We start from the raw sequence: 22,856 nt of genomic DNA on the forward strand, positions 1-22,856 counted from the left end.
AATTTCATTGAGCAAAGGAATGCTGGACAGGAAACTGGTTATTTCTGCTTTCAGTGTTTAAAGATGTGTTGGTATTACCTTACTACGATGGATAGTTTGGACATATAGTTAAAAAATCATCATCTCAGATTTTGAAGGTGTCTACTTCCTATTGCTCTTATGACACTGACTTATGTGTCTGAGGTCCTTTGATATGTTTCATCAATGAATGTAGTGCTTTTTGTGGGGTTCCAAGATTGTGTCTTGATATATATGTCTTGTCAACTCTTAGTGTGACTACTTTCATTTACCCTGAAACTCTTTGAATGTGAAAACTGATAGTCATCCTTTGATGTCTTCAAGGTATTGCCATAGGAGCCCTGTTGATACCAAATTCTGGATGCTCAAGTTCCTTAATGTATTTATTATGTTCAGCCTACAGATGTCTTTCATGTGCTGCTTGTCTTGGTGACCTCCTCAATACTGTGATAAAATATCCTCACAAAAGCAACTTAAAGGAGAAGGGATTTAGTTTGGGTTACAGTGTCATAGTGATGCCTTGTGGTGCAAGGGCACCACAGGAAGACTAAGGTGGATGTTTTTAAAGGTCACAGTGCTAGAGTATTTATTTTAAATGAACCACCTATACTTTAGAATTTGTCTTTTTTTTTTTTTTAAAGATTTATTTATTTTGTTTTATGTATGTGAGCACACTGTAGCTGTACAGATGTTTGTGAGCCTTCATCTGGTTGCTGGGAATTGAATTTTTTTTTAGGACCTCTGTTTGCTCCAGTCAGCCCCACTCGCTCTGGTCAATCCTGCTCGCTCAGGTTAACTCCACTCGCTCAGTCCCTGCTTGCTCCAGCCCAAAAGTTTATTTATTATTATATATAAGTACACTGTAGCTGACTTCAGATGCACCAGAAGAGGGCATCAGATCTCATTACGAGTGGTTGTGAGCCACCATGTGGTTGCTGGGATTTGAACTCAGGACCTTTGGAAGAGCATTCAGTGCTCTTACCCACTGAGCCATCTCGCCAGCCCAGAATTTGTCTTTTCACCTGTATGTTATTTTATGTCTCACTGTGAGATTTCAGTCAGAGGTTCTGGGTTTCCTAGTTTCATTTTTCCCTGTAGTTCGCAACAGAAGGGGTTGAGGATTGTAGTGATTTTTAACTGTTGGCAGTTCATTTAGCAGTATCTAGAGGCACAGTTGTTACTACTGAGGCATGACCTGTGCTCCCTGCACAAGTGAATAGTGGCCATGCTGCAGAAAACTAAAACTCCTAAGGCAGCTTGCCATAACATAGGATTCTGTGGCTCACCATGCCAACAATGCTGAGTATGAGAAATTCCCTTTGTTTACTTTTTTTTCTTCTTGTACTGGCTTTACTTAAGTCTTTGACCTTTTTGATTTTTTTTTTCTTTCTATATTCATCCTTTTAAATGCCAGCCTATAGTTTGGACTGTGTCCTGACACCTCATGACATAGTTCTAAACCACTTGATCTTTTTATGGCTTCTGCGTGTTAGCACTAAAATCTCTATTGTAAAATTTTAATTTAATATCTAAAGTCTTGAAATAAATTAATTTTGTTTATTGTGGATTTTCCTCCTATTTATTCAGGAAATTTTATGTTGAGATATGCTAACCTGAAACTGGGTTCCAGTGATCTTCTAGCCCCAGCCTCTTGAATAACTGAGATCACAGTCCTTGACACCACTTCAGGACTTTTTAACTCCTCTCGACCTTGTGGGCTGTTAAAATGAAAAGGAAGGGGTGGCTTATCTCTTGTAGTCCCTGCTGACCTTGAATTTCTGATCTTCTGTCTCCATTTTCCAACTGCTGGGTCCATATATTACCAGGCCTAGTTTATGCAGGGATCAAGCCCACGGTATCTACCACTTCTCCAGCCCCAGATTTAAAAAACAACAACAACAACAACAAAACAAGCCTGAGTTTCTGATAGTACTGTTAGTGCAATTTGGTGTGCTTCTGGATTGCTATTAGGTTGTCATCAGTTCCATTCATCATTGCTTTCAATTAGTACATCGTCAGCACAGTGAAGATGCCTGACTCCTGATTCAGGCTTTGTTTCTCTTGAATCACTTACTTACAGAAGTATAGATAAAGGGTACACACTACTCTCCTAGTTTACAGGGCAGATAGACAGTTGTATGTCTAGCATTTTTATGTATGTCCGTAAAAGCGAATTATTACACTGTTTTTTATAATTATATTTAAGCAGCGAACTTACATTAAGTTACTGTCTGCAGGAGAAAATAGGTGATATCCTTAACTTTTGTATCTCCTAAAACTTAGACTATTTGTTCAGGTATTATCTTCGTTTTTTTTTTTTCTTACACTAATGCTAAAGTGTAAGGATACAAAGGTCTGGTACTATTCCTAGGGGGACAAGAATGAACCTCTCCTCATGCTTATTAGTTAGGAAACAGTGTCAGACCAAAGTAAAGGATACCATCACCCAAGTCCAGCTTGGTGAGTACTGGCTCAGTTTACATGTAGTGGTTGTTTAGTCAGTGTTCTACTGCTGTGAAGAGACACCACGACCGTGGCGATTTCTATAGAGGAAAATATTTATTTAGGGCTCGCTCATACTTTAGGCAGTCAGTAGTTCTCAACCTTTCTAGTGCCGTGATCCTTTAATACAGTTTCTCATGTTATACTGATCCCCAATAATAAAATTATTTTTCTTCCTGCTTCCTAACTCTACTTTTGCTCCTCTTATGAGTTGTAATGTAAACATTTGTTTTCTAATGGTCTTAGGTGACCCGACCTTTGTGGAAGGATGTTTAGTCCCCTAGAGGTCTCCACGCACAAGTTGAGAAACACTGATTTAGAAGTTTATCCATTATTAGCATGGTGGCATGTAGACAGGCAGAGTGCTGGAGAAGGAACTGAAAGTTATATGTCACCATCCACAGGCAGCAAGCAAGAGACAGACACTGGGCCTGGCATGAGTTTTTGAAACTCCAAAGTTCATCCCCAGTGACTTACTTCTTCCAACAAAGCTGTACCTACTCCAGCAAGGCCACACTTCCTAATCCCTGTCAAGTAGCACCACTCCCTAATGACCAAGTATTCAAATACACTAACCTCCACACTGATATACTTAAAGAAGTATGGATGAAGGGTTACTTACAAGAGCAGAAATGCTCCCAAGCAGCTTTATCACCAAAAGCTCACCCCAGGATGGGTTGCTGGCAACCCATGGAACTGGAAATGAGGAATGTGCAGTGCTGCTTAGCACAGTCAGAGGGTGTCTTCCAGGCAGTGTGGCCTTGGAGTGAGACAGTGCTAGAGAGATGGCTTAGTGGTTGAGAACTCTTGTTATTCTTACAGAGAACCTGAGTTTTGATTTCCAACACCCATGTGACAACTCACAACTGTCTGCAAAACTTCTGTTTCAGGAAATCTGACATACTCTTATGACCTGCTTGGGCACCAGGCACCCAGAGGGTTCACAAACAAACATTCAGACAAAACACCCATATATATTAAAAATAAACGTTCTTACTGCTTATATGAGCTTGGGGCCAGCCGGTTGCTGTGAGTTGGTCAGTGTCAGGATTTCAGGTACTTGTGAAACAGCTGAGTTGTTTACTGGCTAGGTCTCAAGGGGCATCCCTTTAACAACTTCCTGAGTCTTAACAGCTTCCTTCAAAGATGGAACATTTTGTCTTGGAGGAAATTACCACACAACAGTGATTAGAGATGAAAAATGCATAATTTCCCCATGCATGTGTACTTATGTGTATCTAAGAATGATATTGGTATTGATTTCTCCACCTTACTTGTTGAGTAGAGTCAGTTTCTTTTAAGATTTATTTCATGTATATGAGCATACACTGTAGCTGTACACATAGTCGTGAGCCTTCATCTAGTTGTTGGGTTGGGAATTGACTTTTTAGGACCTCTGCTCACGCCGGTCAACCCTGCTCACTCTGGCCCAAAGACTTATTTGTTATTATACGTATACTATAGCTGTCTTCAGATGCACCAGCAGAGGGCGACAGATCTCATTACGAGTGGTTGCTGGGATTTGAACTCAGGACAGTTTGGAAGAGCAGTCAGTGCTGCTCTTAGCAGCTGAGCCATCTCACCAGTCCCTGTCTTTACCTTCTAAGTACTGGAATTATAATAGGCAGGCTACCATACCTACCTGGTACCTGGTTCTGGAAATCCAAACTCTTGTCCTCATGCTTGAGCTCTGGGTACCTTAAACATTGAGCCATCTTCCCAGCTTAGGCAGTTGTGTACTTTATTACTATGTCAGACAGGCTGGGACCAGCACCCTAAGTACTTCAGATGACAAGTGACTGAAAGTGTCAGGGGTGGGGTGACATTAAAGTTATTTTGGCTTATTTTGGTTGTTTATATTTTTTGAGTTAAGACTTCATTGTATGGCACCTGATTGGCCTTGAACTTATATGGTAGACAAAATTGCCCATAACTCAGAGGTCCCCCTGCCTCATTCTCCCAATTATAGCTGGGATTACAGGTGTATGCCACCAAACCTAGCATATTCTATACTTTTAGTGGTAAGAGATTTTCCTAGTCCATATAAACATTATACAATGATGTCTGTATTTGTGTTAGTGTTAAGTATTTGTTAATGTTTTGTGCCTTTTTTTTATAGGATTCAGTGGTCCCAATTTAAAGGCTATTTCATTTTCAAACTGGAGAAAGTGATGGATGATTTCAGAACTTCAGCTCCTGAACCAAGAGGTCCTCCCAATCCTAATGTTGAATATATTCCCTTTGATGAAATGAAGGAAAGAATACTGAAAATTGTCACTGGATTTAATGGGTATGCACATAAAAACAGTCATAACTATTTTCAAGAGTTAATTTTTAACAGATTTTTTTTCTTAAGTTTTGCTATATCTGGTTAATAATTGACTTATCTTTAGTGATTGCCAAACATTGGTTCATAAATATTTTAAATGTTTACAATCTTGAAAAAAACTTGATCTGTTCTTATGAGTTTTGAGGGTGTTCAGACTTTAAACATTTGTGATAGCAATAATATTCCTTTATCAAAATATATTTTAATATTTGTTTTGTTTATTTGGTACTATCTTGATACTTAAGAGGTTTATAAATTTTAGAGTTTATGTGTCCTCCTTTCTTCCAATAACTAAACACTTTTTAACCTTTTGTAAAACATTGAAAATACCAGGAACACTAAATGAGTGTGATACTTTAAAAATATTGCTGTACTTGATATTCATAGTTGTGTTTATATTTCCTGAAGGGAAGATGGTGCATTTGTGAAATTGAATTGCTGAGCGTCTTGCATTTGGCACTAGCAATTTGAAGCATATGATAACAGTATGAAATATGGTTGAATTGGTTTATGTTAAAGTTCCTGTTTACTGGTAGGTTTTATGTGAAGAAGTTTTAATTCTGTGTTTTTATGCCAGCCTGATTCTTTTAGGCTGGTGTTGGGGACACAGGGTCTTATAACTATGTAGCCAGCCCTGGCTGGCCTTGGAAATTCAGAGATCCACTTGCCTGTTTATCCTTTGTTGAGATTTAAGGTGTGTACCACTATTCTCAGCTGCTTATTCCCATTTTAAGTTTAGGAGTTTGCCTACAATATCAGAATTTTATGCTTTGACATTGGGTCTGTTAATAAAACTGCTTTTTCTGGGAGATGCCACGCTTGCTTGGTGTTTAGTTTCATCAGATTAGTTTTCCCTGGGGCTCTGGAATGGGAGGAGATTTATCTTGACCATGTACATGTGGTTATTTTAACCACATGCTTGGTCATTATGAGTTTAGTTGGGACTTTAAAAAAATCACATACCAGGAAGAACACATTAACACATGTTTAATGTTTGTTATATGTTGCATAAGATTTATTTTCAAACTGAGTGTATGGAGAATAAACGGGCTTCCTTTGTAGAATATTTGTGTTTATGCATATGTGTGTACACATAAAATGTATAGACATTCCAAATATATGGGAGTTAAAATGAATTATACCATTGCATTGTGAATATAGAGCTAATTTATAAATTAGTACAAGCAAATATTCTTAATTGTATTAAAATTAGGTTAGTAGATAAAGCTAAAATAGTTACAATTTTTTAACCTGTTAAAGCATGTATTCATCTACTTCAGATTTGAACAGTCATTAAATGCCTAAGTGCACTTAAGTGTAATTGCTCTTAAGGTGTTTTTCATCTTTGAGCCATGAGTATTTTAATTCCAGTTTTCAGAATGGCTGTTTTTGAATTATTTACTCTTAATTAGACAGGATCTAAGTTTTAATTAGAGATATGAATTTTCATTTTATACCTGCCTTTTTGGTGTTTAATTACATATTTACATGTTGAAACATGATAAACTTTTGTTTTTAAGTTTTGAATGTAGATTTTGATAGATTAAAAAAAATACGTCTTTGCTTTCCATCCAGTTTATTTTCTTTCTATTTTAATAATATTGTGTTTGTGATGAGCAACATCTGTGTAGTTTACTATGGCCACCACAGGTCTGTCAAAATGTCATCCTCAATTGCTTACTAGCCCCGGAGTTCATTGATTGGCTAGTGATCAAGCTCTAGGGATCTGCTTGTCTCTGCTTACCAACATTTGGGATAAAAATGTGTGCTACCCACCACCTAAGTATGCTGGCTCTCCAAATTCAGGTCCTTGGGTTGAGGCACAGCAAATACTTTACCCAGTGAGTTATTCCCTAGGCCTGTTCATCAGTTGGGAATCTCCTTCCTAGTATATGTTAATTATGTTATAATAAGTTGTCTTTGATAAAAGTGATATATCTTTAGATCCCCAAATACCCTAAATACATACAGAAATGTATTGGAATCATGGTGTATGCTAGTCTTTTACAAAAGATGTGATACCTCAGTGGTCAGTAAGTACATGAATAGCCTGTGTAGTGACTCATTACACATGTCATCCCAGCACTCAGGAGTCTGGGATAGTGTAAGACTAAATGCCAGGGCTGGAGATATGGCTCAGTGGTTAAGAGCACTGACTGCTCTTCCAGAGGAGTTTAGTTCCCAGCAACCACATGGTGGCTCATAATTGTCTATAATGGGGATCCAATGCCCTCTTCTGGTGTGTCTGAAGACACTGAGAGTGTACTCACATTACATTAAATAAATAAATAAATCTTTAAAAAAAAAAAAAAAAAGACCGAATGCTGACCATCCTGTGCTACATAGTTAAGATCTTCTATCTTAAAACCAGAAAGGAGAGAGGCTTGAGCCATGGCTCAGCTGTTAAGAAAGTATACTTCCAGGGGGCTACAGTTGGGTTCTCAGCATCCCCATCAGGCTTTTCAAAAACCACCTGCAGCCAGGCTGTGGTAGTCCGCGCCTTTAATCCAGCAGAGGCAGAGGCAGGAGGCAGGCAGAACTCTGGAGTTGAGGAGATGACCCTAGTCTATAGAGTTCCAGCACAGACAGACTACACAGAGAAAGTGTGTGTGTGTGTGTGTGGGGGGGGGGTTTGTGTGAGTGGCACAACCACCTGCAAAACAGCTGCAGCTCCAGAGGATTGGATGCTTGCTTTTGGCTTCCACCAACATGTGCCCTTGAGTGTATGTGTGTGTATGCACAAACTGTCGGTTTTTAAAAACCAAAAAGGAAAGAATATGCAAACAGCTCAGACTATGCCTTTTTCTCTCTAGAGATGGGTAGGCTTTTTTTTTTTTAAAGTGATGCGTGGAAGCAGTAATGTGAACCATGCTTGTTTGTAGTATGTTTTTACAGAACATCTTTTGCTGATTTGTTGCTCTAGGCAACAACATATCACAAACAGGCTGTTACCTTTGTGTGTGTGTTCCTGATGCCACAGATTGAAATCAAGCCCATTGCAAATTTTAGGCCAGCACTTTACCACTAAGCTACTTTTTATCCCTATCACAAAATGTCCATGTATACCTTTGTGTAGTAACTAAAGTTACTGTAATTTTGTGTATTCTGTGTATGCGTCTACATTCGGGGTGCTAGTTTATACTTTTGTAAAATAAAATGAAGTTTTTTTTTAAATTTAGTTGCTGTTTTTTTCTTTTGTGGATGGGTATTTTGTTAGCATGTATGTTTTTGCACCACATGCATGGTGCCCTTGGAAGCCGGAATACTGTGTCAGATCCCCTTAGGACTGGAATTACAGAGGTTTATGAGTTACCATGTGGGTGCCGGTCCTCTGCAAAGTACCCATTGATCTTAACTGCTGAGCCACCTCTCCAGCCTTGATGTTTGTTTTATTCTCTGTGTTGTATTGCTGCTGTGCTTTTAGTTTTATTTAAAAGCTGTAAATTAAATGCTTCATAGAATCTTAACACATCATTTTCTAAACTATTTTTGTAAATTTTGAATAGTTTTTGCTCTTTGAATTGCAAGTTGTCTACTTATTTTAATTTTTTTCTTTTATTGAAAGTAGATCTTTTTTTTGTATACTGTATTCTGATTATGGCTTCCCATTTTTATCCATACCATTTCCCTTTGTTCTCTCCTGAGAAAACAAACAGGCATCTAAGGAATAATAATAAAGTAAAATAAGATAAAAACAGCCGGGCAGTGGTAGTGCATGCCTTTAATCCCAGCACTTGGGAGGCAGAGGCAGGTGGATCTCTGAGTTCGAGGCTAGCCAGGGCTACACAGAGAAACCCTCTCTTGAAAAACAAAACAAACTACAAATAAATTGGAATAGGCCAAACAAAAAGAAGATAAAGCATAAGGAACATATACACACACAGGAATCTCATGAAACCACAAAACTGTAAATCATAATTTTATATATTCATAAAGGACCTCTGAAATTAAAAAGAAGGCACTGACACAACATTACGAACAGCTTCCTAAGATGCCACTGGGTTCATTTTGTGTTGATGACCTGCTGCTGGGAGTCCTGTCCTTGCGAGGCTCCCCTGGAGAAAACTAATTTCCATTTGTAAGTGACTATCAATTGCAGATAATTTTTTGATTAGGGATCAGAGTTTGTGTCCAGTTCGCTCAGTTCTAGGACGTTTTCAGATGCAGACTTTACCTGCAACATTCACTCATTCTGTGTTTAGAAGGCCTTGTTTCTTTGCTGTCTTCCATCTCCTCCAGCTCTTAGCACTCTTCCTACCTCCTCTTCATCAGAGTTCTCTGATCGGTGAGGGGAGGGACTAGATAGAGACATTCCCCTTTAGGGATAAGTGTTCCAAAGTCTTTTACTCTGCACATTGTCTGACCATGGAACTCTAGCTTCTCTGAGGATGGTTGAGCATGGCACTACTGATTTATGAGGATAGTAGACTATCATTGGGGATAATTTTATTGCTATGTTCTTTTAGCAGAACAGTAGTATTTGGTTTTCCCTTAGGTAGCTGGACTATCTAAGATAGTCCAGGTTCTTAGCCATCCAGACAGTGTCAGGTGTGGGTTCCATGGGTTCCTTCTCATGGAGTGGGCCTTAAATCCAATTAGGTATTAGTTGGTTACTCTCGTAGGCTTTATGCCACTAATGTACAAGTATATTTTGAGAGTAGGTCACCTTTAACATTGTAAATTGACTCATTAGCTGGGTTAGTTTTTCCTTTTTCTTTTTGGTTGGGTGTATAGTACTTTGTAGTGCCATGAACACTAGTTTATACAGGTAAATGCTTTAAGTAGTATCAGCTTGTCTTTGTGAGGTGAGTCGAGTGGCTGTTGTTTGCAGCCATAGGGTTTTACCATCAGTTTTATGGAAAGCAACCAATAGCCTGGGGTATGAGGGTCCCTTTGGACAACAACTTGATTAGATATAACCTATCCTTAGAACTGGGAGTTTTATTTGGCGACAAGCTGTGTAACTGGGGCTTTATCTCCCATTATTTGATTTCATTTAGATTTCTTACATATATGTATACTTTTTTAGATTTATTTATTTATTATATATAAGTGCTTATATATATAACTGTTTATATATTTTATATATATAAATATATATATGTATATGTGTGTGTATATATATATGTGTGTGTGTGTATATGTGTGTGTGTGTATATATATATATATGTAAAGTAGCTGTCTTCAGACATTCCAGAAGGAGTCAGATCTTTACGGATGGTTGTGAGCCACCATGTGGTTGCTGGGATTTGAACTCGGGACATTCAGAAGAGTAGTCAATGCTCTTAACCACTGAGCCATCTCTCCAGCCACATATATGTATATATTTCAAGAAGCTTCTACTTTATGGGTTTTTATACCTCTCAAATGGCGCTTAGGTTTTGTTCCTTTCTGTATTCCCTACCTTACCCTCTCTCCCCATTTTATCCTTATTTTAGTAAATTTTGTATATGTAATTTTTTTTTACACTTTGAATTTCAAGTTCTTCACTCACTTTCTCCTTTTAAAAATTAGAATAATTTTTTTTTATTACCTGAACGGTTAGCTTCCAAGAATAAGTGACTTCTTTAAACAAGACCATAGAAAGCCATAGATCTAGACTGGTAGGTTCTCAAGTGTGCACCGAGAACCTGGGTAGTGGTTTTATGTGCACTTAATAGCACCAGTGAATCTATTCATTAAAATGTACTTATTTTTTCTCTTCTTTTTTTTGGCATAATTAGTTGAGAATAGGTATAATTTAGTACTCCTTCCTCCTTATCCTATCCCCTCACCTTGCCTTGTGATGATAGGCCTTGGTATGATAATCAAATAAAATTCTTAAAATTGGAAAGTAGGATTTATATAAAGCTCGTTAATTTTTGATACATTTGATAGAGGTATAAACAATTTAAGAGTATTATAAGCATTCGTAGAGATGATTAACTTGGTTAAAAGCTTTGACATACTGAAGATTGATTTGGGCATATGGACTGATACAAACATTTATGTACTTGTAACCTTGGCTTTTTGCCAATATTGAAAGGAGTTGATTCATTTAACTGTTAAGCCTTAGTATAGAAAGAACAAGCTGCTTCAAATAAAGGTGTTATTAGACTTGTGATTCTCAATTGTATGAGATAATAAACTTTTAGGAATCTATTCAGGTTTCATTTAAGACAGTGTCATATATGGAGTGAGATTGTGAATGTGTTTGACATGACAAGGACCCATGAGAGTGATACAGCTTCTAGTAAATGTTGACAGTATGTGCAGAAAGAATCACAGCAGCTCTCTTCTGGATATTTATGGCTGAAGACAGCTCCTCAGAAGACTGTTTTACTGATGTTAAGTTACCTCCCTATTCCCCTGTAAATACTAATAAGCATCCTGAGCGTCCAGGACACTGGCTTTTCTCTATCTATCTGAGAGCACAGACCACAGGGTCTTAGCTTTTCTGTGCCAGTGTGTTTTTATGTTTGCCCTCTATTCATTCCCTCACTGCTCTCAGTCAAGGTCGTGGGACTTCTGTAAGGATGCGATAGCATCTTACTATTGTCTCACTATGTGTCCCTGGTTGGTCTGGAATTTGCAGATCCATCTGCTTTGCTTCTGAGAGCTTTTAGTGTTGTGCCCTGCCACATTCAGCTTCAGTTCAGTTTTTGATGATATTAGGTTCCATGAATAGTTTGTTGATTGAGTAGAAAAGAAAGACACATTAAAGCTACAGGCTACACTTAAAAGTGAATGGCTCTTTGTGCCTTTTTTTTTCCTGAGAATTTACATACATAATCACTACATTTACATAGTTTCCACCACTTCCTTTCCTCTGTGGTCTTCACTCTCAAATTCATGACCTTTCAAAGTATATGTGTGTGTGTGTGTGTGTGTGTGTGTGTGTGTGTGTGTGTGTGTGTTTACTCGTTCGCACGTGTACACAGTATACTGAATTGATTTAGTGTTGCTCCTATATGTATGTGCTTTGGGCTAATCACTTGGGGTTGGATAATTTATCAGGGGTCTCATTCCTGGAGAAGACTGATTTTTCTCTTTTAGTATCCCTTTACTGTCTGTAACTTTTTATTTTCATTTTGTGTGTGTGTGTGTGTGTGTGTGTGTGTGTGTGTGTGTCCTTGAGTATAGATTTGTGTAGCCTATGCATGTAGGAATACTTCAAGGTCAAAATCCAGATCTTTTGCAAGAGCAGTAAGTGCTCTTAACCACTGGGCCTTTCTATGCCATTTGCCTGTGGTTCTTCACCTGGGGGAAGGGCCTTGTATGAGTTCCCCCATTTGAGTGGGCACATCAACTGATGTTGACATTATGCAAGTCTTGTTTGGACAGCAGTACTGTTGAGACTTAATGGTGTAGCTTCCCTGTTAAGTGTAGGAGACACTGTTCAGCATCAGACATCTTTGTTTTCTGAGTCCTGCAAATCTATTTTTGCAGCACACCCCGTCTTTTGCAGTGTTCCTGAGCCTTAGGTGCAAGGATTGCGTTGTAGATGTATCAGTTGTGGATTTTGTATTTTGAACATTTGTGGATTCCTGTAATGGTAATAGGGCAGGGTTATAGATAGTGGGTTTAATTTCAGTTTTTCACATGTGGATATCCAGTTTCCCCAGCACCATTTGTTGAAGATGCTGTTTATTTTTCTGTTGTGTAGTTTTTGCCATCTTTGTCAAGTATGGGATGACAGTAACATGCATACATTTGGGTCTTCCATTTTGTTCCATTGATCTACATGTCTGTTACTGGAGTGGGTATGACATGTTACTGTCAGTTTGATGTTTTCTAATAGGCTGGCTGATGTTAATGGTCATCTGCTTAGCTTTGTACTCAGGTTGTCTCTTTGGTGTACTTGGCATTGTTTTTTGGTGTCAGGCAAATGCTGCTTCTTTTACACTCTTTGGCAAACTTTCAGATTTGACTGCTGGTTGAATAAAGATAAAACCTTGGATTTTAATCAGAAAACATTTATTATGAACATTTTCTTTAAACATTTTCTAATTGTACTTTGACATAATGCAAGGAATAGTATTGGTTTTAAGAATGTAAGTTTTGACGGGTGTGGTCATGCATGCCTTTAGTCTCAGCACAGGCAGAGGCAGAACTCACGAGTTCAAGGCCAGCCTGGTGTGTGTGGTGGCACAATATCTTCAATTGTAGCACTGGATATGCAGAAGCAGACACATACCTGAGCTCGAGGTCAGCCTCGTTTACAAAAGTGAGGCCTTGTCTTTTAAAAAAAGCATGAGATTTAAGAGTAGTTTTCATTCTATCAGATGTGTGCGGTACAGCGAAGATGTGTGGGTTTTGAAGTTAGATAAATTGGGTTCAGGTTATGGCATTGGAACACTAGCTGCATCGCTTGTAGAGTAGACTATTGTGTGAAAATGAAGGCACCGTGAACATTATGTATCTGAAGCTTTGCAATTCTCTTCATAGGCAGCATAAGTAGGTTTTAATGGAGAACAGTGAAGTCCAAAGATGTATTTTGCTTGCCATTTTGTACTTAAATTACACTTAGATGTAATTTTAATGATTGTTAATAATTCTGTGCATCTAAAACTTTTTTTAAAATGTATTTGTTCCTGTATATTGTTTTGCCTGCATGTATGTCTATGAACTGCATGCATACCTGCTTCTCATGGAGACCAGACACAGTGTTGTTGGATCCCTTGGGACTAGAGTTGTGAGCTGCTGTATCCATCCTGGGAATCAAACTCATTCCTCTGGAAGAGCAGCCAAAGCTCTTAACTGATGAGCCATTTTTTCATTTCCTCCAAACTCTTTGTAAAATGATTGTTGTTCCAAGTCTTATTTCAAGACTTTCACTCTCAGATGTGCTGTGATGGAGGAAAAAGTGCATTCTGGCAAAAGTATTTGGTATATTTAACCCCACAAGTTCTTAGAAATTAGTAAACGTTTGCCTAAGTGTATATAGGTTATATATAAAGTTGTAGTAATGGATCAGAGTCTATTTAAAATACTTTTGTGTCATTACTAATTTGTTATACTCCATCCAGTAACAGAATTATAATCATTTATCATGTTCAGTAAAACGTTTGAGAGCAAAAGAAAGCTCGAAAACTTTGTGTTTGTAAGTAAACTAATAATTATTTATGTTATCTCTTATAAAAAAGTTCAAATTGAGTGGTCGGAGTTTAGAATATTGTACTAATCTTTTTCTGGAATGAGTTTTAAAGCATTCTGTTTTCTGTGCTCCTTTTTGCTCTAAGTGACTCCTACACTCATTCCTCTGTAGCTTAACACATGGTGGCTTGATAAAGCTTTGATAGCACATGGTGACTTGATAAAGCTTCACTGTGAAGCACTGCTCTTAATTTCTCACACTAATGGCCTCAAACTATAAAATTATTTTGCAGTATCCCTTTTACTATTCAACGACTATGTGAATTGCTAACTGATCCGAGAAGAAATTATACAGGAACAGACAAATTTCTCAGAGGAGTAGAAAAGGTACGTATAATATCAAGAGAATTTAGTTTGAAGAAAGCTGCTTATTTACCTTTATTTTGTTTTTTTTTATTTTTTATTAAGCATTAAAAACAAACCACCACCAGAGAGACATGAGAATTAACAGTACATTGTAAACGTCACTGAGGGATCCCAAAAGTCAGAAGCATACAACTTTGGAAACTTGGAGTGCAAAACTATTTAAGTGGTCGGGCAGGGGTGTCGCACACTTTTAATCCCAGCACTTGGGAGGCAGAGGCAGGCAGATTTCCGAGTTCGAGGCCAGCCTAGTCTACAGAGTGAGTTCCAGGACAGCCAGGGCTACACAGAGAAACCCTGTCTTGAGAAACAAACAAACAAACAAAAACCTATTTAAGTGGTATATATTGACTAGAAAGATCCAGTTCAGATTATAGGTGGGTGGAAGGCAACAAAGGAAAGAGTACTTTTGAGAATGCATCCAGAGTAATTGTGTTTTGGAGGTTTTTAGTTTTCAGATGAACAGACCAGGTACCACTACTGGTATCACTGCTGGTACCACTGCCCGCACTTGCCACATCAGTACTTTGATATTTTACATTCTGAGCCAGGGATTAAACAAAATTTGTTTACTTTGAAATTTGGCTGTGAGATGACCTTAAAAGTACTTTTCTGATGTAATCACCAAAGGAGGGGGTTTGGTCTCTTTTTGGGTTCCAAAATACTTTTTTTTTTTTAACTATTAAGAATTATTTAAAAATGAACCAACATTCTCCCTTACAATATGATGGCGAGTTTCTAGGGGTCATAATGTCACTGTTTTAAATTATTGGAATTGTTCATCCTGTAAGAAAAGAAAACACTTAATCTTGGTGTAGTGGTACAAGCCTCTAATTCCAGCACTTGGGGGTCAGAGGCAAGCCAATCTCTGAATTAACCATCCTGATCTACATGGTGAGTTCCAGGCTAGCTGGGGCTTTAAAAGAGGGGAAGGGGTGGAGATGAGGTGTGATCTTGAGACCTGTGCAGTGAAAGGTTCTGTGGACTTGTACTCATACATGCATATAAGATAAATAAAAATATGATAGCGCAAGCCAGCAACTGTTGCAGCCAGACCTAGAAGTCTTGCTGCTCTTAGTTTTTGCTTTATTGGCTTTCTTTAACCAGTTGTTTTGAGTTGGAGTAAATGGAAGCTTGCCCCAGGCATGAGGCTGATTGTGGAACCCCCCACAAAGGGTTAACATTTTATGTTCTGTGCTTTCCCTTCACTCATACTGGTTTCTGTTATTTCAGAATGTGATGGTCGTTAGCTGCGTTTGTCCTTCTTCAGAGTAAGTATAGAGAGTTTTTTTCTGCTTTTGATATTACTATATTCTAGCTTTTAATAGTGTTATTTAAATAATCTACATTTAGTTATTTCATATGTGACTAAATATGATAGCATCTATTCATTGTGAAATCTAGTACCTGAACCCTGAGGTGGAATGTTGCCAAAATACTATTTAAGTGTTTTCAGTAGAAAGATTTGAACCCAAGAGACAGGTTTATTACTCCAGTTCTGGCCATGTAGATGTGTTTCTAGGGGTGGCAGATAAGTGTAGAACAAGATACTTCATGGTATTCTCCCTCATGGACAAGTATTGCTAATTGTCAAGATATCTAGATCCAAATTAAGAACTTGGTTCCAGGCATCTGTTCAGCTATTGCACTGTTAGCATTTAGCTCACATGCATACATCTTTGTTGTGTGTGGAAGTCCTAGAAATTGCAGAAGGCTAGTTAGTGCCCTCTCACCCCCAACCTCACCCAGCACATGCAGAGACTGGGCATGGGAACGGCTGGGAAGAAGGTGCTGCTACTTGCATAGGTCCACTGACTTATTTAGAACTCTTTGACTTTACTAAACCAGATACTGAATCTATTGATGCTTCTTAGTAGAAGAAAGTGATACAAAATTGATTTCTTTTTGCATTAAATGTTTTGCTTTGTTTTTCTGATGAATGTAAAGTCAGCTGAAGAACATTTCAAGATATTTGAAAGCGTCGTTGGCTAATAGTTTTTTTTTTTAAAAACAATCTCAATATTGGTGTGCATGTGCTACAAGTGTTTGAATTTAACAGCTGTGTTACAAAAGACCTTCTAGACTTAGATTTTCCTTTTTAATATATTTATTTTACTTCTTTTGTGAGTGTTTTTGCCTGAATATATGTAAATATGTATACCTTGTGTATGCCATGGAGTTCAGAAGGGGGGGGCATTCCCTCTTCTGGAGAAGGTGTTAATGGATGGTTGTGAGCCACCATGTGGGTGCTGGGAACAGAAGCCAGGTACTCTGGAAGAGCAGCTTAGGCTCTTCCTGCAGAGCGATCTCTCCAGCCCTATATCCAGATTCTTGTAAATTAGCCATCCACGACCCCTCCTTCCTTCTGTTTCTTCCTTTAACCTTTATTTTATTTTGAGACATGGTCTGAGTCTATGGCCCTGGCTGGGCTGGAACTTGTTATGTGGTCCAGTCTGGCCTTGAACTCATAGAGCTCCACTTGACTAACTTTCAGTATTAGGATTAAAGTCATGCACTACCATGCTCAACTGAAGTGTTTTCTTTTATTACAGGAAGAACAATTCTAATAGTTTAAATAGAATGAATGGTGTTATGTTTCCTGGAAACTCACCAAACTATACTGACAGGTGAGAATATTGTGGTTTTTAAATTGTCCAGAGTGTCTATTTTCTGGTAATATTTGAATTAAGGCTTAGTATACTTTTTTTTAAGTATATATTTATATGGGTAAGATACAAGATATATATTGTATATCTTGGATGCCAGGGTACATTTGCTAATATAGGGTAAGACACAGATCCAAAAGCCAGAATTACTGCAAATACTTGTGATAGGTACTTTGGAAGGGGTGATTATATGTGTATGCTTAGTTATTTTTATTTTTTATTATTATATTTTTTATATTATTTCTAAAAGTAGAAAATAATGTTCATTTATCTCATTATAGGTCTAATATAAACGGGCCTGGGACACCTAGGCCACTTAATCGACCAAAGCTTTCTTTGTCAGCCCCCTTGACAACAAATGGTTTGCCTGAGAGCACAGCTAGCAAAGATTCAGACCTGCAGCTAAGTGAAGAGAAAGGCCACAGGTTTGTGTGTTTTTTATTTGAAGAAAGAGAAATGCACAGAAACTTATCTATTAAAGGTTTTATAGCACTATTTACTATTCACAAGGTGGGATGGACCTTCTGTAGTTAATGGGCTCCATTTATGGGTTTGAAAGATTGAGTCAGTAAAAGATCAAAAGTAATTGAGGGGTAAAGTGTGCATGTGTCCTGGTTAGGTATAGACTTTGTCCCTTGTGCCCAGAGTGTTCATTTGTACTAGATATTATGTCACCTAGCATTGATTCATCTATAAGGGAGATGTATGATTGGCATGTAAATATAAGGGAGGCTCTGTGCATGTACTTTGAGGTCTTTGGGTTTTGGTGCCTTGGGGGTCCTAGAACTTCCCATGGGTCCCGAGGGACAGAACAGGCCTTAAAGTGACTAAAGGAGATATGGCTTCTGTATTGCATCAGTACAGCTGAAGGGGAATGTGGACAAGATTTTCTAGAATTTTCCAGAAAGCTCATAGAATCTGACAAATTGGTCCTAAAGGGAATATTCATGAGACAGTTCAGGTTGCTTTGGAAATTGTTTTCTTAGCACAGATTTTACCATTTAACTTCACAGTCAGTTTGTTAAGTTTTTAAAATTAGAGGTGAGAATGTAGATTATGAGGAAAATAATTTTATTAATGACACGTTAAAAAAAACATCTGCAGTGATTCTTCAGCCTCTGAATCAGAAGTTTCCTCAATGAGCCCCGTTAAAAATAAACATCCAGATGAAGATGCTGTGGAATCTGAGGAACATGAGGTGAAAAGACTGAAGTTTGACAAAGAAGGTGATGTCCGAGAGACAGCTAGCCAAACAGTGTCCAGTGAAGTCTCTTCAGTTAGAGCAGAGGAAACGGAAACAGCATCTTCACCCCCTGACAAGGACAGAGAAAGCCGAACCAGGCCGCACTGTACAGAAGAGGAGGAGGAGGAGGAGGAAGAGGAGGAAGAAGGTGAGAGTGGGTGGAGATGACCCCTTCTTCCCACACAGTGGACCCTGGGCTCCTCAGCATGCTGCTGCTGGGCTCTGGTCCACCTGTGTTTGCTTGCTGCCGAGTCAGTCTAAGGAGCTATGAGCCACATTCATAGGAAGCATGAAACTTAACTGAGTGTGTCTTGAAAATAAATTTAACTACAATATTTGCTTATTTCTAGAATCGTTTATGACACCAAGAGAAATGGTCCCAGAAAAAAAAAATCAAGAAAAGGAATCTGACGCCTTAACTGTGAATGAAGAGACTTCAGAGGAGAGCCATCAGACGGAGGGCTCTGGTGTGTCTCCAGCTCAGGCAGACTCTGCTTCAGAAAGGAGCGACAGTGCAGGGGCCTCAAGGAGTGGCTCTGACTGCCGGGAGACACAGGAGTCAGGAGGGCCCCCTTCCAGTAAAACTGGAGAAAGTGTGTCAGTGTCTTCCATGGAAAATGACGAAGCCACAGAAGTCACAGATGAACCAATGGGACAAGACTAACTACTTAAAAACACTTAGAGGCAGTATTTTACATACAGTTCTGGTTTTACACTGTATAAAACTTTTAAGTAATAAATAAAGTGGACCTTTAGTTTTACAAGAGAAACAGGCTGTAAAATAAAGAACCTTAAGAATAAACCCTGAAAGTTGTACGTGGAAGAGCTGTGAATACCGGCTCCTCTGGGTCTCGCTTATTGCTGATTTTCTTGGTTTGTTTGTTTTTTTTGTTTGTTTGTTTTTTCCTGGTGTACTCAAATCAGTGGTTTGTGTATAGATTTTTTTTTTTAAATTTAGAATTAAAGTTTTTAAACTGGAAGATAATTATAATTTTGAAAACTTTAAAGATGATCTCATTTGGTTTATACATACACAAGGAAGATTTTTGTCTTGTCTCTAGCAGTTTCCATATTTTGGTCATAGTTTAAACATGTTAACGTGAATTATAGGGTTTCATGTGGTTTCAGATTTTTATTGTTCGACTGTACAATGGAACTTTAAGTCATATATACATATATAGATTATCCTAAGGGGGAATGTTATATTTTTCTGTTTCTATAAGAGATGAATACAGTGGATACTTTTTTATTGGTAATGACTTAGTTCACTTCTTTCAGAAGACATTTTTTTTCTCTTCTGAGTAATTGAGACAAAAATCTGGCCCCTGTGAAACCCTGGGAATCTTTCAGTCTGTTGAAATACCAGGTTAAACACATTCCAAGAGATCTGTGCAAACTAAATTCTTTTGTATACTTCTAAGGTGCCTGAGAAAAAAAGACTTCATTATTTATGAGAAAGTGTGCTTTATCTTGGGAGTTGCACTCAAGCATTAGCTTACTGTTTAGAATGAGTGCTTAGGAGCCTGACATGAAACCATCTCAGAAGAGCCCACAGGTCCCATAACATTTGATTGCTTTCCTGAACATTGTCAACATCACATCTGTCTTTCTGAACAATCCTATACGCATATGGCACTGGTGTGAAACATTACCGCACAGGGAGAATTAGTAGAGTACGTCAGTAATGTACCTGAGCTAAAATGACTGAAGCTTTTGGGGTACACAGAAACCACCATGATTTATATAACATTTTGAAGTGAATTAATATTTTTGAACATGCTTCTTCAACAGCCAGTGTTATATTTTTCAGATCAACACAAAGCACAATGGTTACTACTCTGTAAACTCAATATTTTCAAATTCACATATTTAAAGTCACGCAAGCTGCAACTTCCCTGTCAGAATTACTGGCTGCCAAATTTATACCTGTTTCTTCAGCTGTACTTTTTGATATTTAGAATTTTTAAATTTCTGTAAAGTAGATTTTGTAGATTGTCATGTGTTCACTGCCTTTGTGAAGCGGTATATAATTGTATAATTTCGTGTGTAACTGAACGCTTGGGCTTTCAATACAGTATTCATATAAAGCAATAAATATTAATGTTATGAAATGTTGGAGTACATTTTTATCAAAATACAAAAGAATCCCTTTTTAGTTTCAGACATCTGAGGTACAGGGATGGATCTAATAGCTGATGCAAACAGTTTCTCACACTGTATCCTAAGCTTCGAGTGATTCGGAGGGAAGCCACAAGATTTGGATTTTGACTGCTTAGACATTACGATGGCTAAAAAGATATTCGGCTGTTCATAAAGTAAAATATACTACTGACTGATGACCTTCAGGTTCACAGCAGCTGGGTGGTATATTTATGAGTCTGTCTAATAAAACAATGTTGATTGGCTGCACCCAAGAGGGGTGAGAATCAAATGTAACTTCAAGGTTTTGGGCAAAAAGGTTAAAAAGAAGCAAATTTTAAGTGTGACATTCATCTGTACTGGCCTGTTACTCTATTTAGTTGAGGGATTGCCAGCAAGAACAGATTTTAAACATTTTAGGTTTAGAGTTTTTGAGATTTCCCTTAGGGTATTTATTGATGTCAATAAACCTGTTCTCTAAGCTCCTGTGATCTTTGATAGTCTTTATTTATGGTGCCATGGACCATTCACAAACAAATCAGTTTGCTGCTGGTTAGAAGTTGAAGATTTAGCACCGTGAATGGAGGTCTGTGGTTTTATTTGTAAACTTGCAATTGCTATCTTTGCAAGGGGAAATGTATTTCTTTATTAAATAAAGTGCAATTAATAATGGTGAATGTACCAAAATGAAATCACTCAATTCTATGAGAGGTCTGCATTTTAATCTATAGTTTAATAGCTTTAATATTTATTAGCTATTCCTATGTTGATCATAGATGAAAGTTTTTGCTGTTTATACAGATACACGTAGGATACTGGTGAAGGGTCTCTCTAAGGCACTTGGCAATATTCATCAAGTTGTGAAACCATGTTCAGGCAGTGGATGCATTGGCCCTCGGAAGTCCATTTCCACAAGTGTTGTTAGATGCATGTACAGGAGACTGCGCAGGGAAGCATCAGTTCTAACAAGTGATTCATTCGTGAATGATGAAAAGGCGAGTCTTAAGCACATTTCCTTAATGTACCTAGCAAAGGCCTATAAGAAGATCCAAGGGAGGGTCAAAAACTTGAGTGGCTGAAGGAGCTGGCCCTCTGATGTTAACAGATCCTGTTTCTCCATCCCAAGCCTAACGAGAACTGGCCAGTGCTGATGAGGAGACAGCATACATATAACATGTTTTTGCCACTTTCCCCTTTTAAAAAAAAACATTTTGAAAATTGTCTTCAGTTCTGGAAATGTAGCAGAACAGAAAAGTGAGTAGTAAAAATACATGTTGAGTGTTATTAGATAAATGTAATCCATTTAATATTTGTCACAACTACAGCCTTTCCCATATGTTGCCAGAGCAATGGAGTTACAACTCTGGCTTTGGAAAGCTACTCCAGATATCCTGCCTCAGAAAATCTTAAAGCACTGAGATCCCCGTGTTTTATGTTGCCAGTGTAGATAGGCATGTATTTATGCATTTGTAAGATCAATTTTTTTTTCAAATAATGTGTGTAATGTACTAGCTTAAATGGTTCGGGGCAGAGCCTAAAGCTGCTGCAGTGTTTGAATGTGAAACCTGTATTGAGGGTGGAAGTGTACCTGCAGAGCCAAAGCAAGGTATTCTGGGTAGTGTTTCAAATTCTTTCGAGCAGAAGTTTCTTAGATCTATTGGTCTTGACAAAATGAAGGTCAGTTCTTGAGATTTGTGCTAATCATAAGATGAATGGATGCAAAAACACCTTGTAATTTCATACGGAATTATGAAAATTAGCTTGACTGGGGTTATTGGCTTAACAAGGATGCTAGTATGTACTGGCTAGAATACATATATTTCACGTTTTAAAAAGTAATCCGGACACCAGAATTCTCTTCTTTCAATTTGGAGCCTAGATCGATCACTGCCAAATAAATGTATTATTTTCATAATGCAATAAAGTGTAAACTAGAAGAATGTTTTCTTGTGTGGAATCACTTTATTTACTGTTCTGATGCATCTGCCTCTTCCCCATTGCCCTTCAGTTAAGGAGCCACTGGGAGGAAGTCTACTACATGACTTGAGTATTCAAAGCGATTGGAGGGTGCCAGCAGGGAGACGTGTAGCTACATGAGCTTGTGCAGGTCTCTGTTGACATTACTTGGCATTAGTTTGCACACACTTATGTGTGTGTTGGAATCATCTGAGAAACACCACCTTGAGTCACCTGCATGGTGTTGCAGGGTTGGATGAGAGCATCCAGATTTCTTATTTCTCATTCCCGCTTGAACTTTGTGATGTCACAGAATTGGGACTAATAGTGGGAATTTAGAGTTGATGTGTACTACCAGGGATATGGTGGCCTCTGGCTTCTTTCCTAAGGTGAAGCTAGTGAAACAGGCTTTAGTTTTAAGAGTTTATGGTCTTTGGATTCAGTGTACAAAAAAATTTTTTTCACGACCCAGAAATGAAGAGTGAAAAATACATTTTAAATACTG

General features: G+C 38.0%; 1 protein-coding gene across 4 annotated transcripts in view; it reads left to right on the forward strand.

The window, feature by feature from the left end:
* Ppp4r2 (protein phosphatase 4 regulatory subunit 2) overlaps nt 1-22,332 on the forward strand; it is a 41,115-nt gene extending 18,783 nt beyond the window's left edge. For 2 of the 4 annotated variants that reach the window (XM_031382761.1, XM_031382762.1), the window contains exons 3-9: nt 4,640-4,810; nt 14,218-14,311; nt 15,581-15,618; nt 16,900-16,974; nt 17,295-17,438; nt 18,118-18,404; nt 18,607-21,595. In XM_031382761.1, the coding sequence (XP_031238621.1) occupies nt 4,640-4,810; nt 14,218-14,311; nt 15,581-15,618; nt 16,900-16,974; nt 17,295-17,438; nt 18,118-18,404; nt 18,607-18,920 (1,123 nt within the window). In that variant the 3' untranslated portion in view covers nt 18,921-21,595. Of the gene's footprint in view, nt 1-4,639; nt 4,811-14,217; nt 14,312-15,580; nt 15,619-16,899; nt 16,975-17,294; nt 17,439-18,117; nt 18,405-18,606 lie in introns of all 4 variants that reach the window. The other 2 variants (XM_031382764.1, XM_031382763.1) reach the window with 1 other exon arrangement.
* The last annotated feature ends 524 nt before the right edge of the window (nt 22,333-22,856 follow it).

Source organism: Mastomys coucha, unplaced genomic scaffold (assembly GCF_008632895.1).
Source record: "Mastomys coucha isolate ucsf_1 unplaced genomic scaffold, UCSF_Mcou_1 pScaffold20, whole genome shotgun sequence".
Classification (NCBI taxonomy): domain Eukaryota; kingdom Metazoa; phylum Chordata; class Mammalia; order Rodentia; family Muridae; genus Mastomys; species Mastomys coucha.